The sequence below is a fragment of the Trichoderma gamsii genome (assembly GCF_001481775.2).
Source record: "Trichoderma gamsii strain T6085 chromosome Unknown Scaffold_19.2, whole genome shotgun sequence".
Taxonomy (NCBI): domain Eukaryota; kingdom Fungi; phylum Ascomycota; class Sordariomycetes; order Hypocreales; family Hypocreaceae; genus Trichoderma; species Trichoderma gamsii.
Genome location: NW_020171356.1, coordinates 612,103 through 628,078, shown reverse-complemented (window position 1 = coordinate 628,078; position 15,976 = coordinate 612,103). Strand labels below are relative to the sequence as shown.

At 47.9% G+C, this 15,976-nt stretch overlaps 6 protein-coding genes across 6 annotated transcripts; 2 read left to right on the top strand and 4 right to left on the bottom strand.

Annotated features, from left to right (window-relative positions):
• Positions 1-429: 429 nt before the first annotated feature.
• On the bottom strand, positions 430-1,758 carry TGAM01_v205982 (hypothetical protein; the record flags this gene model as incomplete). The annotated part of the gene is made up of 1 exon (XM_018810583.1): positions 430-1,758. One exon carries the CDS (start codon positions 1,756-1,758, stop codon positions 430-432), a length of 1,329 nt encoding a protein of 442 aa, XP_018656187.1.
• Positions 1,759-3,004: 1,246 nt separating this feature from the next.
• On the bottom strand, positions 3,005-4,762 carry TGAM01_v205981 (hypothetical protein; the record flags this gene model as incomplete). The annotated part of the gene is made up of 3 exons (XM_018810582.1): positions 3,005-3,028; positions 3,534-4,425; positions 4,476-4,762. The coding sequence occupies 3 exons, from the start codon at positions 4,760-4,762 to the stop codon at positions 3,005-3,007; spliced, it is 1,203 nt and encodes a 400-aa protein (XP_018656186.1).
• A 1,649-nt stretch (positions 4,763-6,411) lies between these two features.
• On the bottom strand, positions 6,412-8,594 carry TGAM01_v205980 (fungal specific transcription factor domain-containing protein; the record flags this gene model as incomplete). Its single annotated transcript, XM_024549764.1, has 4 exons — positions 6,412-6,634; positions 6,746-8,203; positions 8,301-8,431; positions 8,499-8,594. 4 exons carry the CDS (start codon positions 8,592-8,594, stop codon positions 6,412-6,414), a joined length of 1,908 nt encoding a protein of 635 aa, XP_024405523.1.
• Positions 8,595-9,270: 676 nt separating this feature from the next.
• On the top strand, positions 9,271-10,141 carry TGAM01_v205979 (hypothetical protein; the record flags this gene model as incomplete). The annotated part of the gene is made up of 3 exons (XM_018802927.1): positions 9,271-9,319; positions 9,383-10,011; positions 10,073-10,141. 3 exons carry the CDS (start codon positions 9,271-9,273, stop codon positions 10,139-10,141), a joined length of 747 nt encoding a protein of 248 aa, XP_018663693.1.
• Positions 10,142-10,303: 162 nt separating this feature from the next.
• On the bottom strand, positions 10,304-11,263 carry TGAM01_v205978 (zinc-binding dehydrogenase; the record flags this gene model as incomplete). The annotated part of the gene is made up of 1 exon (XM_018802928.1): positions 10,304-11,263. One exon carries the CDS (start codon positions 11,261-11,263, stop codon positions 10,304-10,306), a length of 960 nt encoding a protein of 319 aa, XP_018663694.1.
• Positions 11,264-12,430: 1,167 nt separating this feature from the next.
• Positions 12,431-14,282, top strand: TGAM01_v205977 (hypothetical protein; the record flags this gene model as incomplete). Its single annotated transcript, XM_018802929.1, has 2 exons — positions 12,431-12,751; positions 12,882-14,282. 2 exons carry the CDS (start codon positions 12,431-12,433, stop codon positions 14,280-14,282), a joined length of 1,722 nt encoding a protein of 573 aa, XP_018663695.1.
• Between the last annotated feature and the right edge of the window lie 1,694 nt (positions 14,283-15,976).

Genomic DNA, 15,976 nt, shown 5'->3' with positions numbered 1-15,976 from the left:
AGAATGCCTGTTGCCCCCAATCGGGCGATTAGAGCCTAAAGTGCTGCATTAGCTCTTATGACCACTAAGCTCATCGTGTTTCTGACAAAAATGATACCTGCTCAAAGTTCAGAAAGCGGCAGTAGTTAAACAAGAATATCAGCCCTAGTGGGCCGTTAGAAATCGTTATTGTAGAAATCCCGCGAGTAGGATAAAATTAGACTGCGCTTGGTTCAAGGAGGGAGTACGAATACGAAGAGTAATACCTACCCATACATCGTGGTATGCCATGCTTAGTACATGGAGTGATTGTGGATGATCAATGCCACAGAATTTCATAATGATTCATACCACTATACTCCTGTCGTTAATACCTACGTCATTCCTTATGAGACTGAGATTGCCCGACGTCTTTTGCTCATTATAATATTAACATCTATATCTACACACTTAGTAAGCGTTCAACTCTGCCTGATATCTATCATTTCCAAGCATTATCTCATTCCTCTCCATCATTGCGTATAGGGTATCAAGCTCATGCTTATCAAAGTCCACCTTGTCCTCACCCAAGCGCCCATCCGCGGTATTTCCCGTTAGGGTCACTTCTTTTAGAAAGGGAAAGTCAGCGATCGAGTCCATTAGGCGGATCATATTCGCAACAGACTCGTATTGCGCGTCTATGAGCTGAAAATGACGTATGGATCTGGGCAATAGATTAACGAGAATGTTTGTGTGGTAGTCCGGTTTTGTAATTTCCGGAAATAAGATTAGCGTTCCGTCAATTTTAAATGTTTCAAGTCGTGAAAATTCTCTGAGAGATAGAATCTGATCACCATCTTCACAAACGCCGGAGAAACAGAAACTGTCTGTCTTGTGCCTTTCTCGTTGACCAAGGTCAACTGAGATAGAGAGAAGAGAATGTCTGTGCCGCGCCAGGATCTCAATCAACTCTCTTGGCGTGACACTAATCTCCTCAAGGCCAGCGTATATAGTGTGGTGTTTGAACTCGAAACTTTCTAGCCGTCCACAAAGACTCACTATCGACTCCAACTGAGGCTTGGATATGTGACCGCCATCAATCGTTAGCTTTGTCACATTGCTGAGAGAGACTCGAGTATTTTTAGGCTCCTCGTCGCAATATAGGCCGTAGCATGGGCTTATAGTGAGTTCTCGTATGTGAGGCGCAAGCTCAATAATTCCGCCAAAGTATCCAACAGATATTCTCCTGATATCACTATGGCCTATTGCGAGCTGTTGTAGCTGGCTTAAAGACACCCTTTTTGGAACTTGAGCGGCCAATTGCTCTAGTAGTGTGAAGGCCCCGATACCCTCGTCGGCACAGACCTCATGCGTAGAAACATCCATGATCTTCACATTGGGTATCTGTGCGATGATGAGCTGCGTCATGGCCTCGTATGGGTATTCTTCCAGCCAACCCCCAAGGTCTATGCCCAGTCTAGTCGCCAAATCAGCAAAGATGCTGAGATGGTCTTCTGTAAGCTCAAACCAGTAGAATCGGTTGAATACGATTTCCTGCACATATCCACCAAGCTCAGGCCGCAGACTAATAGACCTCAGAAAGCTGGCCATCTTCTCCATCTTTTCTCGCGAATTAAAGTAGGAGTATAGAACAGGCGTCGCAATGCGATTCAGAGCTTTCGATGCTCGGCAGACAAAAGACAATGCTTGAGAGTCGAGATACCCGTACTTCATGAGCTGCCGACAGACGAGCTGGACAATCTCCTCAGGGAGGGACATTAGCGGGAATGGCTGCGCCATGGCGTGTAGAGCAGGGAGAGGCTGAATAAACGCTGAGAACTTGTTGTGCTGCCTCTATGCGTGATAGATAATATGGTCAAGGATACAGTCCTTCGATATGACAATACAAGAGGAAGACTTGATGCGTCATGCGGCGGCCAGATACGAAAGTCAGCCCTATAAGAACGCGGCAAAAGCGGCATGACTCGTACATAGGCCCTTGTACGAACAAGGCGCAGCATCAACAGAGCTGATTTGACTAACTAAGGCGAAGTAAGCAAGCGCTATGCCAAGTAACGCGCTTCGAATCACTTTGGAGAATGCCTAAGTGGTTTCGCGCTTGTTACACAGCTCATAGTCAATCTCTGTTATGGAGGCTTGACTTAAGCGAATGCGAACATTTGAAGAGAAAACAACATCTCAAGTCCATGCACAGTTGTCTTATTACTTAGCTCTGTTAAAAGCTGACAGCCTGGGGTTGTCGGTCCCACTTCTATGCTGAACTCCGTAAACTCCCCGGACTTGTCCATAGTTGTTTCAGACTGTTCGCGAGAGAGAGCCGCACAAAGAATCATCACATGTGTATTTTCTCACCGTTGAGCGTTGTGTGGAATATTCCGTCCATGTATAGTTGGATCCACGCCAATGAGCCTCTGCTGACGCCGTAATATTTACCTACATGTAGTGTAAACTGTAAGCTTTGCCAAGAACCGTCACAATGTCCACCTCCCGATAGTGCACTGCGCTGGATTCGGAAACAGCCAAGTCTAGTCAGCAACCCAGATGCCGTACGATCTCTGGAGTATGCTGCTAAGTACCCACCTCTTCGTCTCCAAGCTTCCCCCGGGCTCTTCCCCCGGGCTCGTATATCGACCAAAGAACTGCTTACAGTTGACAGGGATCTTTGCCGATGCGCCTGTTACTGGGGAATGTTCCATATGCAGTAGGCGACAGCCGAATTGAAGGATCAAGATGCAACACTCGACTTAAATCCCACGTCGGTAGAGCCGCGTCTTCCCAAATGGAGAGTGAATCTTCGAAAAAGGGATACTGTACATCTCAATAGGGGCTTCATTGGTTGTTAAGATTTCCTCAGCTGATGATCTGCATTTGTCACACGTTTAACTATCAACTTACTGTTTAGAGTTATTGGGTATAGATGATGCCTGTCAACTTCTGGCATTTTGGAGTTTACGTTTGTTTTATTGGAGCAAAATTTACGGAACCCTTGCTAAATAATACGCCATGAAATACAGAAAAGGCCCGGTTACAAGGCCCGGTTGTGACTGAGCTACAGAAGTTCATCAGGGTCATTTCTATTCCAATATGGCAAAAGCTTTGGCCGCTCAACCGCTAAATTTAAACACACCCTAGTAAATAGCCGAGCGGGTATGCATGGTCGGCTTTTCTCTCAGGGTCAAGCCGCTGCTACAGAACTTTTGCGCGGGGAATTGGAGAGTGAACTAAGCAACCGACGCACAACTAATACACAACTAACACACAACTAACACATGTAATTCTCTATACCAGGAGGCTCAGCAAAGCCAATAGACCGCTAACAGAACAACATACAGCACGTTTTTTTCTTCTTCTCGATTTTAGGTTCAATAGGCTCAAGATATTGTTTATTCGAGGGAGTGTATTGGTAGGAAGCTACCTAAGGCTAGACTTTGCATTTTCATCGTGATACCTAATATTACAATGACTGAATGATGGTGTTTTTTTCTCTTCTTTTTTGTGAATCTACGCAAAACACTCTCCAAATCTCCGTCCCCTCTACCAAATCGAATTAGTACATCCTTATGATCAGCCTTGATCATATCGGCGCCCTTTTCAGCCACTGCGTACACAGAGTGCTGGATACGGCAGTCAGGAATCAGTGGGATGGCAGAAGCATCGATAACGCGGAGATTATGAACTCCATGAACCTTGAGCGCGGGATCAACCACACCCTGCTCGATATTCTTGCTAAGTCGGGCAGTTCCAACGGGATGGAAGGCGGTCTGGCAGCGATCCAAGACCGCACGCTTCATCTCTGAGTTGGAATAAAGCGGCATCGGCCACGGCGACTCTGATATAACCTGGTCCTTGAAGCCGTCAACCTTGGTCAATACATCATAGGTGAAGCGGATACCCTCGCGCATGGCAATGATATCAAGTTCATCAGCGAAGAAATTCAGGTTGATGTAGGGTTGCTCGAGCGGATCGGCACTCTTCAAGGTAACCTCGCCGGGGCCTGAGATGGGACGGATAAGATCCACGACGGCAGTGGTGTGTTCGCCTTCCGGAGGAGGTGGGAAGTGCCACTGGAATGCGCTGCCCCAAAGGCACACAAAATCGAGCTCAACATGTGGCTGTCCCTCAGGAGAGAAAGGATCCCTTCCCCCGTTGGCCTTCTTGGCCTTCTGATAGTCAGGATCATTCTCCAGATATTCATCAATTCGCGGGAAGCCCACGACTTCCAAGAAGCCTGAATCGGCAAGACCGGAATGGTCTCTCTTATACTGGGCATGCATCTTCTCATTCTCAGGGCCCTTCCTGAGAACAGCAGTATCCATACCAAGCTCCAGTTTAACACGCAGGACAAAAGGTACAGCCGGATGATTCATAAGATTCTGACCAACATGACGCGAGTCAACAATTACATCAATGTCGAATTCTTTGAGCTCACGTGCAGGACCAACACCACTAAGCATCAAGAGCTTAGGGCTTTCAAACACGCCCTCTGAAAGAATAACTTCAAGTCTGAGTAAAGCTTGGCATCCTTGCCGTTTAGAAGAACGACGTGCACGTTGCGGCAAACTCGATCGGCGTAGCTGATGAGTAGCTTCTTAGCGTGAGCCTCAGCTGGAACCGTGATATTAGGCTTGTCCTTGAGGAAGAGGTAACTTCCGGAGCGCACTCCTTTGCAAATAGTATCACAACCATGATAGAGACCATTTATCTCGCCATCGTAGATGCTTTCCGTGACAGGCTTTCCAGTTGACTTCCAAGCCTTGAAGATGTTGTCACGGAAGGGCTTCATCTCGTCAATGAGCTCAGCGTGAGAGATATAAATGGGGCCTCCACCGCCAATCTTCTTAAGCTCTGGCAGATACAACTTTGCAAAAACAAGGCCGTGCTTTGAATCGGCATTCTTGATTATACCGACCGCTCGTCATAGACCCGGAATAAATCGTCGACAAGTTGTCTATCTTATTTAGTACGATGATCTTATAGATGGTGTTGCCAATTACGGCGATGCCGCAAACTATACCAACCCCTAGCTTCGCCAATCACTGAGAAACAACTGGGTAGTGGCAAGCAAGTCCACTAGCGTAACGGCTACTACTGTAGAGAGCGAAAAATGAGCGAACGGAGACCGAAAGTCTACGGGTAGCCTACATTAGTCTGGGAGCTATTCAAAGATCTGTTGATGATATGGCTGAACGGGCGTCTGGGCTGAGCTTTCTCCATCTCAGATGAAACATTGACGGTGAAACACACAAATCTTGCATACAGAGCGCTATAGCAAGATGAGTAGCGATTCTTGAGACATTGTTGGCTTCGTGTTTCTCCATTTTAGGAATCCGATTTTCAAGAACTGTGGTGGCGCTTTTCTAAAGCAAAAGAGAAACCACACTCAACAAAAGAGTAGCAACTTACATCTAAAAGATCTCTTTTACTGATTGAATTATATTGGGCTATCAACTTGATCCATTAGACTTGATATCTAAAATCTTCGTGTGGCTGGGAGCTGAGCTATAGCTTAGCCCAGCTTGGCCATCCTTGCCATCTTTTGCCGCTTTTTGGACTAAAATGCCAGGTCGACTCTCCCTCATAAGAAATAACCACTCAGCTAAAGCCAATGGCCTACCCCTCTTGTTGTTGATAGATCAGATGAGGCTCTCAAGAGGCGTCCCATTCATGTACCTGACTCGCAGAGCTGTGACTATTCGCTTTGCATTTCGAAGGATCTGGGGACAGTGCTCGTTTCCCCCCACCCCTTCAGGGCTGACAAGCCAACAAGGCCTCAAAGAGGCATTTGTGAGGTTGGCAGCCAAGAGACTCTCTATTGGCCCCGACAAATCCTACGGGGGATACCTAGCGGGTTTAGTGCTCGACCAAATCGTTGACTCGCTCGAGATGACCACATTAGAGGAGAAACTGGCGGCTATTCGAAACCTGGAGTTCCCCAAAACACTCACGAGACTTAAACAACTACTGGGAAGCACAGGATCGCTGCGACTCAACGTAAAGGAATTCGCCATGACTATAGAACCAAACCAACAACGAAAGACCGACCTATTGCGCGTGGCCAGAATAGACAGAAAGAAACCGTCTACTCAAGGGAAGAGAGAAAGAATGGGGACCGCAAACGGAAATACACACGCAAGTCAAAGACATAAAGACTTATCTACCAAGGGAGAAGTCATCTAGCACCCTAGTTCTACTATCTAATACTAGAGCTTGGTAAAGTATATATATGTAATCCATGTACGGAAAATTGAACTATTTCCATATAACCGCAAATATTTTCAACAAGAAGTAGCAGTAGTAATAGCAACAGCAGCCCATGCTATGACTGGTGTGCTGAAGAGGATACTAGAGTTCTTGTAGGTATCTTGGAGAGTATAAAGCTGGGAAGTGTGTACTGATTGTTTGAGAACCCCCCCTTTTTCTTCGAGGGCCTTGCTACTCAAATAACGCTCGACGCGCATACTCATGCACAAGCTGAGTAGCTATCTTCTTTGCCTTTCCGACGCTGCTATCTTTTGAAACCTCGTCGAAATTATGGAGCATGTCTACCACAGGTAGAACAAGCTGGATGTCTGCCATTGACTCATCTGCTAGAGGATTCTTTGCAGCATGAGCAACAAGAACTATTAGAGCCGTAACATGGTGATGCAATGCGGCCCTTTTGTTGTGAGAAGGGTTAGTAAACTGTATTTTTTTTTTTTTTTTTTTTTTTTTTTTTTTTTTTTTTTTTTTTTTTGCTTGCAGTATATCATTGGCGGATATCACTTACAATGAACAAGCTTGATCGAAATCAGCAACGCGGAATAGGTTCAACGAAGCTCTCGCCGATGAAACACAACAGCCTGGCGGTCCTACATCTCCACCTATGGCTTGAACCAAGGGCAACAGCTGGAGAGTGGGTGGTTCAGACGCTTGAATCTGGCAGCGAGGATGGTCCCAGGCTTGCACCCTCAAGGCTCGATAGGAAAACCCATGCAGATTAGTGTGGCAGTTGAGATAGGTGAGATACAAGACTCGTAGCAAATAGATGCCGGCGCCCCCAAAAGTCGTGCGAGGAATTCCATCTGTGTTAGCGCTGTCCAAATTGTCCAGCGTAAAACTCAGGTCAGCGGATGAGGCTTTCCAGCTGCTCAGCTCCAGCTCCAGCTCCTGGATCGCAATTTGGCGTTCTATGGCTGACTGGCGCCTTGCCTTTTCAGATATGAGTCGTCGATGGATATGGCCCTCTATGAGGGCAAGGTGAGCACGCACACGCATAAAATTGATATTGGTGGAGCCATTCTTGGAGGTTATGTAGCCTAGTCCATCGGTAGGGTATAACGGAGGCAGGTCGATACCAATGTCATCCTCGTGTATCAAAGGTGGTCGCTCGAGCCTGCTTGCAAGGTCATGGTCAAGGTAGTATGCTATCCAGAATACACGATTTCGCTGGATTGAGCGACGCGCAGCTTCAAAGTCAAGTTGATCCAGTGGTTGTTCGTCTTTCTGAATATGAAGTCCATGCTGAAGAACCAGCCTTATTGCAGCCGCAAGGATTGTCGATGCCGGATGTGCGTCTGGTGAAGCCTGGAGGAATATGGTCATTCCTAACAGCGCTTGAATAGCCAACAGATCTTCACTACCACGAATCGTGATTTCTACCGCCTTGTCTAGCGCAGCATGTAAGTACTGCCAAGCTTCTTGAGCCCGAGAACGAGGGCAGCCGTGAAGAGGTATCATCACCTCCTGACGTAGAGCAAGAGCACACATAACATTTGTGGCTGTCCAGAGTGCCGCATCTGCTCGAATTTGATCCATTTCGAGTTCAGAAAAGCGTGCAAAGAAGTCATCATGGTCGAATAACGTAACGGTTTGGTTAAAGGTACTGAAGTAGACTCGAATAAGGGTAACGTACTCTTGCCGTCCTTTTAAATTGTTATTGTTATCCTTTGCGTAGTTGATGCTGCAAGACTTTACGAAGGATCTGAATTGCTGCGGAACCCATTCCACAAGCTCTTGTAATAGCGAGGCCCTGACATATCCTGCACTGGCACCGTAGGCAAAATTGAACGGGGGGCTATGTAGAGTCGATGAACCGGCTACAAAACTATGCGCCTTGGGTTTTGTTGATAATACTCGGTTTTCGTTAGGTTGACTGATTGCTGCAGATTCGTGGCTTTTGAGCGCTTGATGTAGGATGCTTTCAAGTTGACTGACTTTCTTTTCTAGAGCTTCCTGTCGCTTGGGTCTATGGAAGATTAGCGAGATCAAAGCCAAACAGCTCGAAGTTTCCTTTCTTTTGATGAAAACCAATAATTTCAACAAAGGGAAACGACCAAGCTCACCTGTGGCGTGTAATCTTTTTCGGCGCTGCGGCCAGAATGTATGTACAATCAACGCCAAACTTGACACACTCAGAGCAGGATGGATTATTCCTGTCGCATTTGACCTTTCGTCTATGGCAAATATCGCAGGCCTAATAGCGTGTTGATCAATACCGCTTCATGCTTGAAGGAGGCAGAGGATGAAAACATTGTACATACTCTGCTCTTCGCCTTTGTAGCTGGAACAGAGTCTACCGTCGCAGTTACGGGGAGACTGTCTTGATTGCTACCAGATCCGCTCTCTTGTCGTTCCATCAAGCTATACCTCCTATTGATTATTCAACAATGATTCGCAACTGTTAATTCCTCTGCGTATCGGACTGACGGTCAGCGCGAGAGGGGCCGAAGGCAGCGAGAAAGCGAGTGTAAGAAAACGCGCGAGGGCTTGACCTATTGAGGAAACAATTGCCGAATTGAAGAATGGTAGCAGGTTTTACCAGCTAACACGAGAAACAATGAGTTGTTTTGTTGTAACTTTCGGTCTGGCTATCTGCCGTCGTAATGTACCCTGGCCGCTCGGCGCCTCTCGGCGCACTGCCGACGCCGAGCTGACAAATGTCCGATTATATGGAGAATTGGACTCCGTAGGCAGCCTGTCAAGCTCGAGACGCGGCGCCGGTCGCTCTCGGTGACAGGAGCTCCTTATCGGGCCTGGAGATATTTACATAATTGGTAATTTCTGTCTCCTGAAGCCTTTACTTTGTCAGAAATGCGACGGCCATGGGGGTTCAGCACAGTACCACTAGGAAAGAAGCAATAGAGATATGGGCTTGAGATGTAGATAAATAGTTGGAGCCCGCGCATGAAGATGGAGAGTGCCAGCAGAGACAATATTCTTCATTTGCAAACTCAAGCTTACTACTTTGAGACTTTTCACTTTAACACTACTTGAATTCACAAAGCGAAAAGGCAAAAAAATACATTTTTCAACATGACGGCCGCAAACAAGACAGTTGTTTTGATCACCGGCGCCAACAGAGGTACGCCTAGCAAGAGCTCTTTCAGCAGGTTACTGTAAAGACGACAGTGCTAATACATGGTAGGCATTGGACTGGAGCTTGTCAAGGCTTTTCTTGCAAGGGACAACACAGTAGTAGTTGCTGCTGTACGAAACCCCGACAACGCCTCGTCCACTCGCTCTTTGTCAGGGCTTTCTCAAGGCGCCGAGAGCTCGCTCCTCATCATCAAGATCGATAGTCTCGACAACTCCAGCGCCATCTCCGGCATCGCGAGTATCTCGGATCGCATCAGCCACCTCGATCTCGTTATTGCCAACGCTGGAGTTCTAACTCATCAAGGCCCCATTTCAGACATTCCTCTGGACCAGCTCACCTCTCATGTTGCCATTAATACCGTGGCCCCAATCGCGCTTTTGCAGGCCACCAAGCCTCTCTTACGAAATGCCGTCAATCCCAAATTTGTCGTGGTTTCATCCTCTATGGGAAGCATCACAGACATTGTGACCAAGTTCTTCGGCGCTTACGGAGCAAGTAAGGCTGCCGTCAATTATCTTATGCGCATGGTCCATCTGGAAGAAGAGTGGCTTACTTCCATGGTAATCTGCCCTGGGTGGACTCAAACTGACATGGGAGATAATGCGGCAAAGTCTCGAAATTTTGGCGAGCGAGCGCCAGTCCCGTTGGATGTCTCCATTAAGGGGGTTGTAGAAGAGGTAAGTTTATTATGAACAAAGGAAATTATACCTCTTCGCATGGTATACTAATCGATGATAGATTGATGGCCTCACAAGAACTGAAAAGTCAAGATTCGCTTCGTACGATCACATTGATCGTCCGTGGTAGAAACTTCAGTTCCAACGATGCGCTGCTTCAACGCTAGTAGCATGGATATCGCGAAGTGAAATTGGAAAGGTTATCATTCATAGAATTCTAGATTTATATGTTTTCCCACCAAAAAAACAGGTTTTGACAATTGCCATGAGCATTGTAATTCTCTTCCAGCACTCAGTTCCTTCCCGGCACAAACTCAATGACAACCTTGCCTTTCCTACCCCGGATCGAAGCACTCTTATGAGCTTGCTCTGCCTTGTCTGGAGAAAACAATTCCACATCGATAGGCTTGATTGTCCCATTATCTACTAACTGCGCAGTCTTTTCCAGCGTTTCTCTCTTTGGACTAACGATAAAGAAGAGCCACTTCACGTTGGGAAACTCGTCCACCTCGATTGGGCGGCCTTTTCCCCACTCCCAAGCAGCTGGCGCTGGCCCCACGGTAATGACATGGCCATGGCTCTTGACTGTCTTCCATGTCTTGGCCAAGATGGGATCGCCAACCGTGTCAATGACGACGTCAACGTCCTTGATCGAATCCTCCCAATTCGGCGTGTTGTAGTCAACGACCTGATTAACGCCAAGTTCCTTCAACGCCTTGTGATTCTGTAGACCGGCAACAGCAATGACCTCAGCACCAGCCAAGCGAGAAAGCATCTGCACAAGAATAACACCGACGGCTCCGTTAGCGCCAGTGACGAGCACCTTCCATCCCTTCTGCACCTTCGCGCGCTCGAAAATGGCCTCCCAAGCAGTCAGCAGAGGAATCGGCAGCGCAGAGGCTTGAGCATGGCTCAGCGTCTTTGGCTTCTTGGCCAGTTCTTCGCCCTCAACAATGACATACTCCGCCTGTCCAAGGCCCCTAAATGTGTGAATCATGGAGTAGACCTCGTCTCCGACCTTGAAATCTCCCATATAGTCCGGTCCCAACTCGGCGATTTCCCCAGAGACGTCGTGACCCGGAATGCGGAGCGGACGAAGCCATAGCTCCTCCCAGGTAAGTTCATCTCTCGTGACAGCCGCAGCGTGAACTTTGATGAGAATCTCAGCCTTTTTCGGAGAAGGTTTGGGAATGTCTGGATTGAGGATGACCTCTGGTTTGGTCTTGCTGCCTAGGACTTCAACGGCTTTCATGGTGGCGATTAGATGCTGTAGAGGCTGGATGTGACTGTGGTTTCACATGTTGAATACAGCTGGGATTCTCAGCTGTTTATATATTTTACTCGATGATATGTATAAAAAGCTTGTTCACCGGGCTGACGGCTGGTTTCGTCATTCGGGTGGTGGGTGGGTTCCCGGGTCGGCGCCCGATGGGGCAATTTTTCGGATCGGATAGCGCCTATTCGGGTCGTGGATATAGAGGCTATCGGGACTCTATCACTCTCTACAGGAAACCGGAGTCTTGAAATATCTTAGCGTTTCAAACATTTTGAGAGACATGGTGTATATGAGCTTTCTACTACATGTGATTTGATTCACACAGGCTCGTAATGGATCTAGGCAGCTACAAACAGGTAACACAGGTCTCATCCATACGACTAGCGAATCACGCAGCTTACATCTCACAACGGCCACTACAAACACCATTACCAGCACATCTGCTCGTATTCAGACAAGCACAGCGCATCATCTACCCAAAGCGCTCAGTTTGAGAGCTCCGAAGTTGTTTCGTTAGAAGTGGCAGGGCGGTGGCTCCGAGCAGACGCTGCACAGCCCTATAAGTTTGGATACAAGATGACTTGCACAGCTATCGCCCCCAACTCTCTATTTAGATCATCCCAAATAGTTCTAAACAACTAGACAGCAACTGCCGCAGTTTAAATCTGTGCGATTGGAAAGAGGGGGAGCTGCGCAATATATCTTCCCGCGGGATTCGTCACCACAGCCCAGCCTCCTCCAGCCGAGACAATCGCTCTCTCCGGCGCTGTGCCTGTATTAGTTCAACGGCCATCCATCCCTGTCAACAAGGAATCGATTCCTTTCGATACAACCCCATCGTATCAGTAGCACTCAGTGACTCCCTGCGCTATCACTCCACGTGTCTCGTGCCCAATGAGCTCGTCCACCAAAAGGCAAAGATCGCTGTCTTACTTGGAGGGAGTGGCTTTGCACAGTTCCCCCCAAATCGAGACGATCCTCCGGATGAATCACCCGCATTCCACTTGCAGCATCAATCTTCATGCACCGCCTAGCTTAATTGCTATCTTCTCTAAATTTCATTTTCCGTCGAAGCAACCCAACGTTGGCTCCCCAACTCCAAACCCATCCATCGTAAAAAAGTAAAGTCCCAAAAGCTGAGCAATGGCAGAGGCAGTAGGACTCGCCCTCAGCGTCCTACCAATCGTCATCTGGGCCCTGGAAAAGTACTCGGAGCCGTTCGAGGCCTACAGCGACTATCACAATGCGATTAGCACGCTACAGGCCAACCTGCAGATCCAGCGGATGCATCTCGAGGCCACTTTTCAGAGCATCGGCCTGCGGCACCCGACGCCTCGCGAGCTGCATGAGTGCCTGCAGCAAAAGTTTCCGCAGAACCACACGGAGCTGTTGTTTATTATTCGGCAGATGGATGCCTTGATGCTGGGGCTGATGGAGAACCTGCAAGTAGACATAAGCCGAAAAGTAAGCGTCTAATCTTGCAGCTATTATTACCCAATAGCGTCCTTTTCCATCCACCACCGTGACTTTGTCTCTTCTTCTCATCCAACCTCAGGCATATACATACATCTACTTACACAAACTCTACTCCCAGCCTCTCTGGACTCACGAGTCTCCCGAAAGAGCAGCATGGGAATGGCGTCGCGTCAAGCGCAGTTTCCGCGCAAAGAAATGCGACAGGATCATCCACGACCTGCGCAACTGGAACGACGACCTGCGGCACCTCATCAACAGCGCAGAAACCTTACCCAATGATGAGAGCCACGCCGTGAGGAGAGTAAGACGTCTATATAATCGAAGCAACTGCGAGTCAGTACGAAACACTCTCAGATCCCTCCACCGGGCTCTGCAGTACGGGCTGAGCGGCGATGGTGCCCAGTGCCATCAAGTCTGCATAGAGCTGAATAGTCTTCATGTAGGAGGCTTTCCGCTACTAACTTTCCGTATCGGGATTCAGCACGAGCCAAATGGACCTCAGGCTTCTTCTCCATGGAAACTCTTCTACGCCGCTGGCGAAGCAGTCAAGGAGACCTCGGGAGCGATATCGCCGCCGCTTACATTATCCAGGCCCTCGACTCTTCGATCACGGCGATCTTCTTATTTGCGGGATAGGGCTCATAGCATATGGAGCAAATCGCGAGATTCATTTGCGTTTGTTAAACAGCTTCCAACGCCCAGAGCAAGTGTGGAGGACGCTTCCATCACATCTGCTACGCCATTCCTACCGGACTGCATCACAACACGCTCTCGACCAATAACGAACCTCTGCGAGAAACTAGAAGCTGCTCCCACCGGAGAAGTATTCGGTTCTATCAAAGATCTCGACGATCCCTCATCGCCTCATGAGCGAACATTCTCATTAAACCACTTATCTCGAAATCATGACACGGTAATTCGAGACGTCTCACTCGAAAAGATTCTCGCTACAGAATCCCAACGAGTAGCTCCAGCCATCCAACCCCTCTCCGCAAAACGAAGATATGGCATCGCCGCATCTCTCGCCTGGGCAGTTTTATATCTCGCAGACAGCCCCTGGCTCACACAAGGGTTAGACAGACGAAGAATCAAGCTATTCCTTCAAAAAAAGCAATCCAGCGGCTACATAAGCCTCTCCGAAAAAGCATATCTCTCATGCCTCATCTCAAAACCAACATCCCTTCCCTCACCAGCATCATCCACCACCTCCTTACGAAAAGGCACCCCCAAAAATCTCATATTCGAACTGGGAATTCTCCTCATAGAGCTCGCCGTCAACCAGTCCTTCAGCGAAGAATCTCTTTCCGCAATCCTCAAAGACGATTTTCGCCCGCTAAAACTACATCTTAACCGCGTAGAGCAAGAGGCCGGGATATATTACTTCAACGCCGCACAACGATGCGTGTACGGCGTCTTTCTGGCGGATCAGGGCCAGATGGACTTTGACTTGGAAAAGTTTCAAAATGAGTTTTATAGTACTGTTGTGGCGCCCTTGCAAGCGACGTACGATTCACGATGATACACAAACAGAAAAGGCTTGAATGATGTCCCCAACTGCTTGCACGATCACGTTTGCTCACTCACTCCTTCATGCATTGACGAAGAGAGAGGTTGCAGCTGCATGGCTGGTTTACGATTGACCTGTATCCGTTTGTATATACTGTACCCTAATAAGTGACGGGAAGAGGCCAAACCATGAAGACTCATAACAGCATCAAATCCATTACTACTGAATATCAAGAGAGTCTATAGTCCAAACTTAATAGAACATATAGTGTCTCATAGCTCCTATAAGCCACAAAGAAAACAAAAAAGCCATCAACATCTCCCCTCTCATACCAAGTAATAAGAGCGATATATTTAACAATGCTTTCTTTTTCACTCATTACTTGCGCAAGCACATTTGACAGAGCCACATGTTGAATTGTCTTTTCGCATAATCATCGCTCTAGTGTATATGTTTTCTTGTTATAAGAATAATTAAGAGGACTTATAGTCGCCGCTTGTGCCTAGCCCGTCATGTATCCTAGATGCAGTAGCGTATAATGTCTGAAAGAAATATAGAGATCAGGAGCCAGCGGGATAGCCTCATGCTTGTACAGAATCGCATGAGAATAGAGAACCATTTTCCACCCTTCCAAAACCCTTCCAAAACCCTCCCAAAATTTGTTACCTCACAAAAGCCCCGTCACCACTGTCTTTCTCTCTCTCTCCTGTGTATAGATAAGGAGTCGTAGCTGTTTCTAACCTCCTTGTGCCTCTTGATGTGTATTATATTCGTGCACTTCATTAATGGCCAATCCCTATAGATGGACGAATCAGGCCGTTCTTTATTCAAATTTCCAAAAGAAGACGAAAAGGACCCAGGCTCCGTTGTCCGTTTATGGCGAGGCCCAGCCACCGGCAACGTCCACCCACTCCGCCAGGCAAGAGCCATCCTTGCCCTCAACGTCAACAATGTCAGTGTCGCATCGGCAACGGCATCCAACACCATTCTCCTTGGCCTCATCCCAGCTCTCCCAGTACTGGTCTTCTTCGACTCGTTTTCGCTCGTCCAAGGTGGTCATCTCAAGGAAAGGGGGTCGAGGAAGCTGTCGAGCGGGAGCATTCGCCGGGCAGTGCTGGATGGTCGTGTGTCGGTATCCAAAGTCTCTGAAGTAGTGAATATCTCGGGGTGCCAAAAGAGCACCGGCGGCCAAAGAGTGGATAGGAGCGTCTCCCCACTAGTAACCGTTAGTTAGCTACGACAAACTCTCCTCTTCACAAGTGAAGAAGATGTATATGAATGACTTACCCGTTCCATCCAGAAACCACCACTGCGATCCATCGTCTGGAAAAAGTCGTTGTACTCTTTGCTGCGGAACCAGCTGAGCTTTGCGATTTCAAAGTTGGACCAGAAATGGCACATGTTGTATTTTTCGCCCTCCATAGCCTCGGGATCGATTGGCTGTTGGCTGCTTGGCTTGGGTTCATCGGGCAGGGCATTGGGGTCGTCATGTTGTTCCTTTGGCTCCTGGGGTTCCACAAACATTTCCCACAGACCCTGTGACGTCAGGTTGTTGTTTCGCTTGTACGCCGAGGCATAACGGAAGATGTTGGGGACGGTCTCGCGAAGCTCCTTTACTGCAATGGTAAAGCCGTACGTCTTGTTGTTCTCAATCATCTTTAGGAATGGATCACTGGTGACCATGTCAGCAACAAAATCTTGACAAC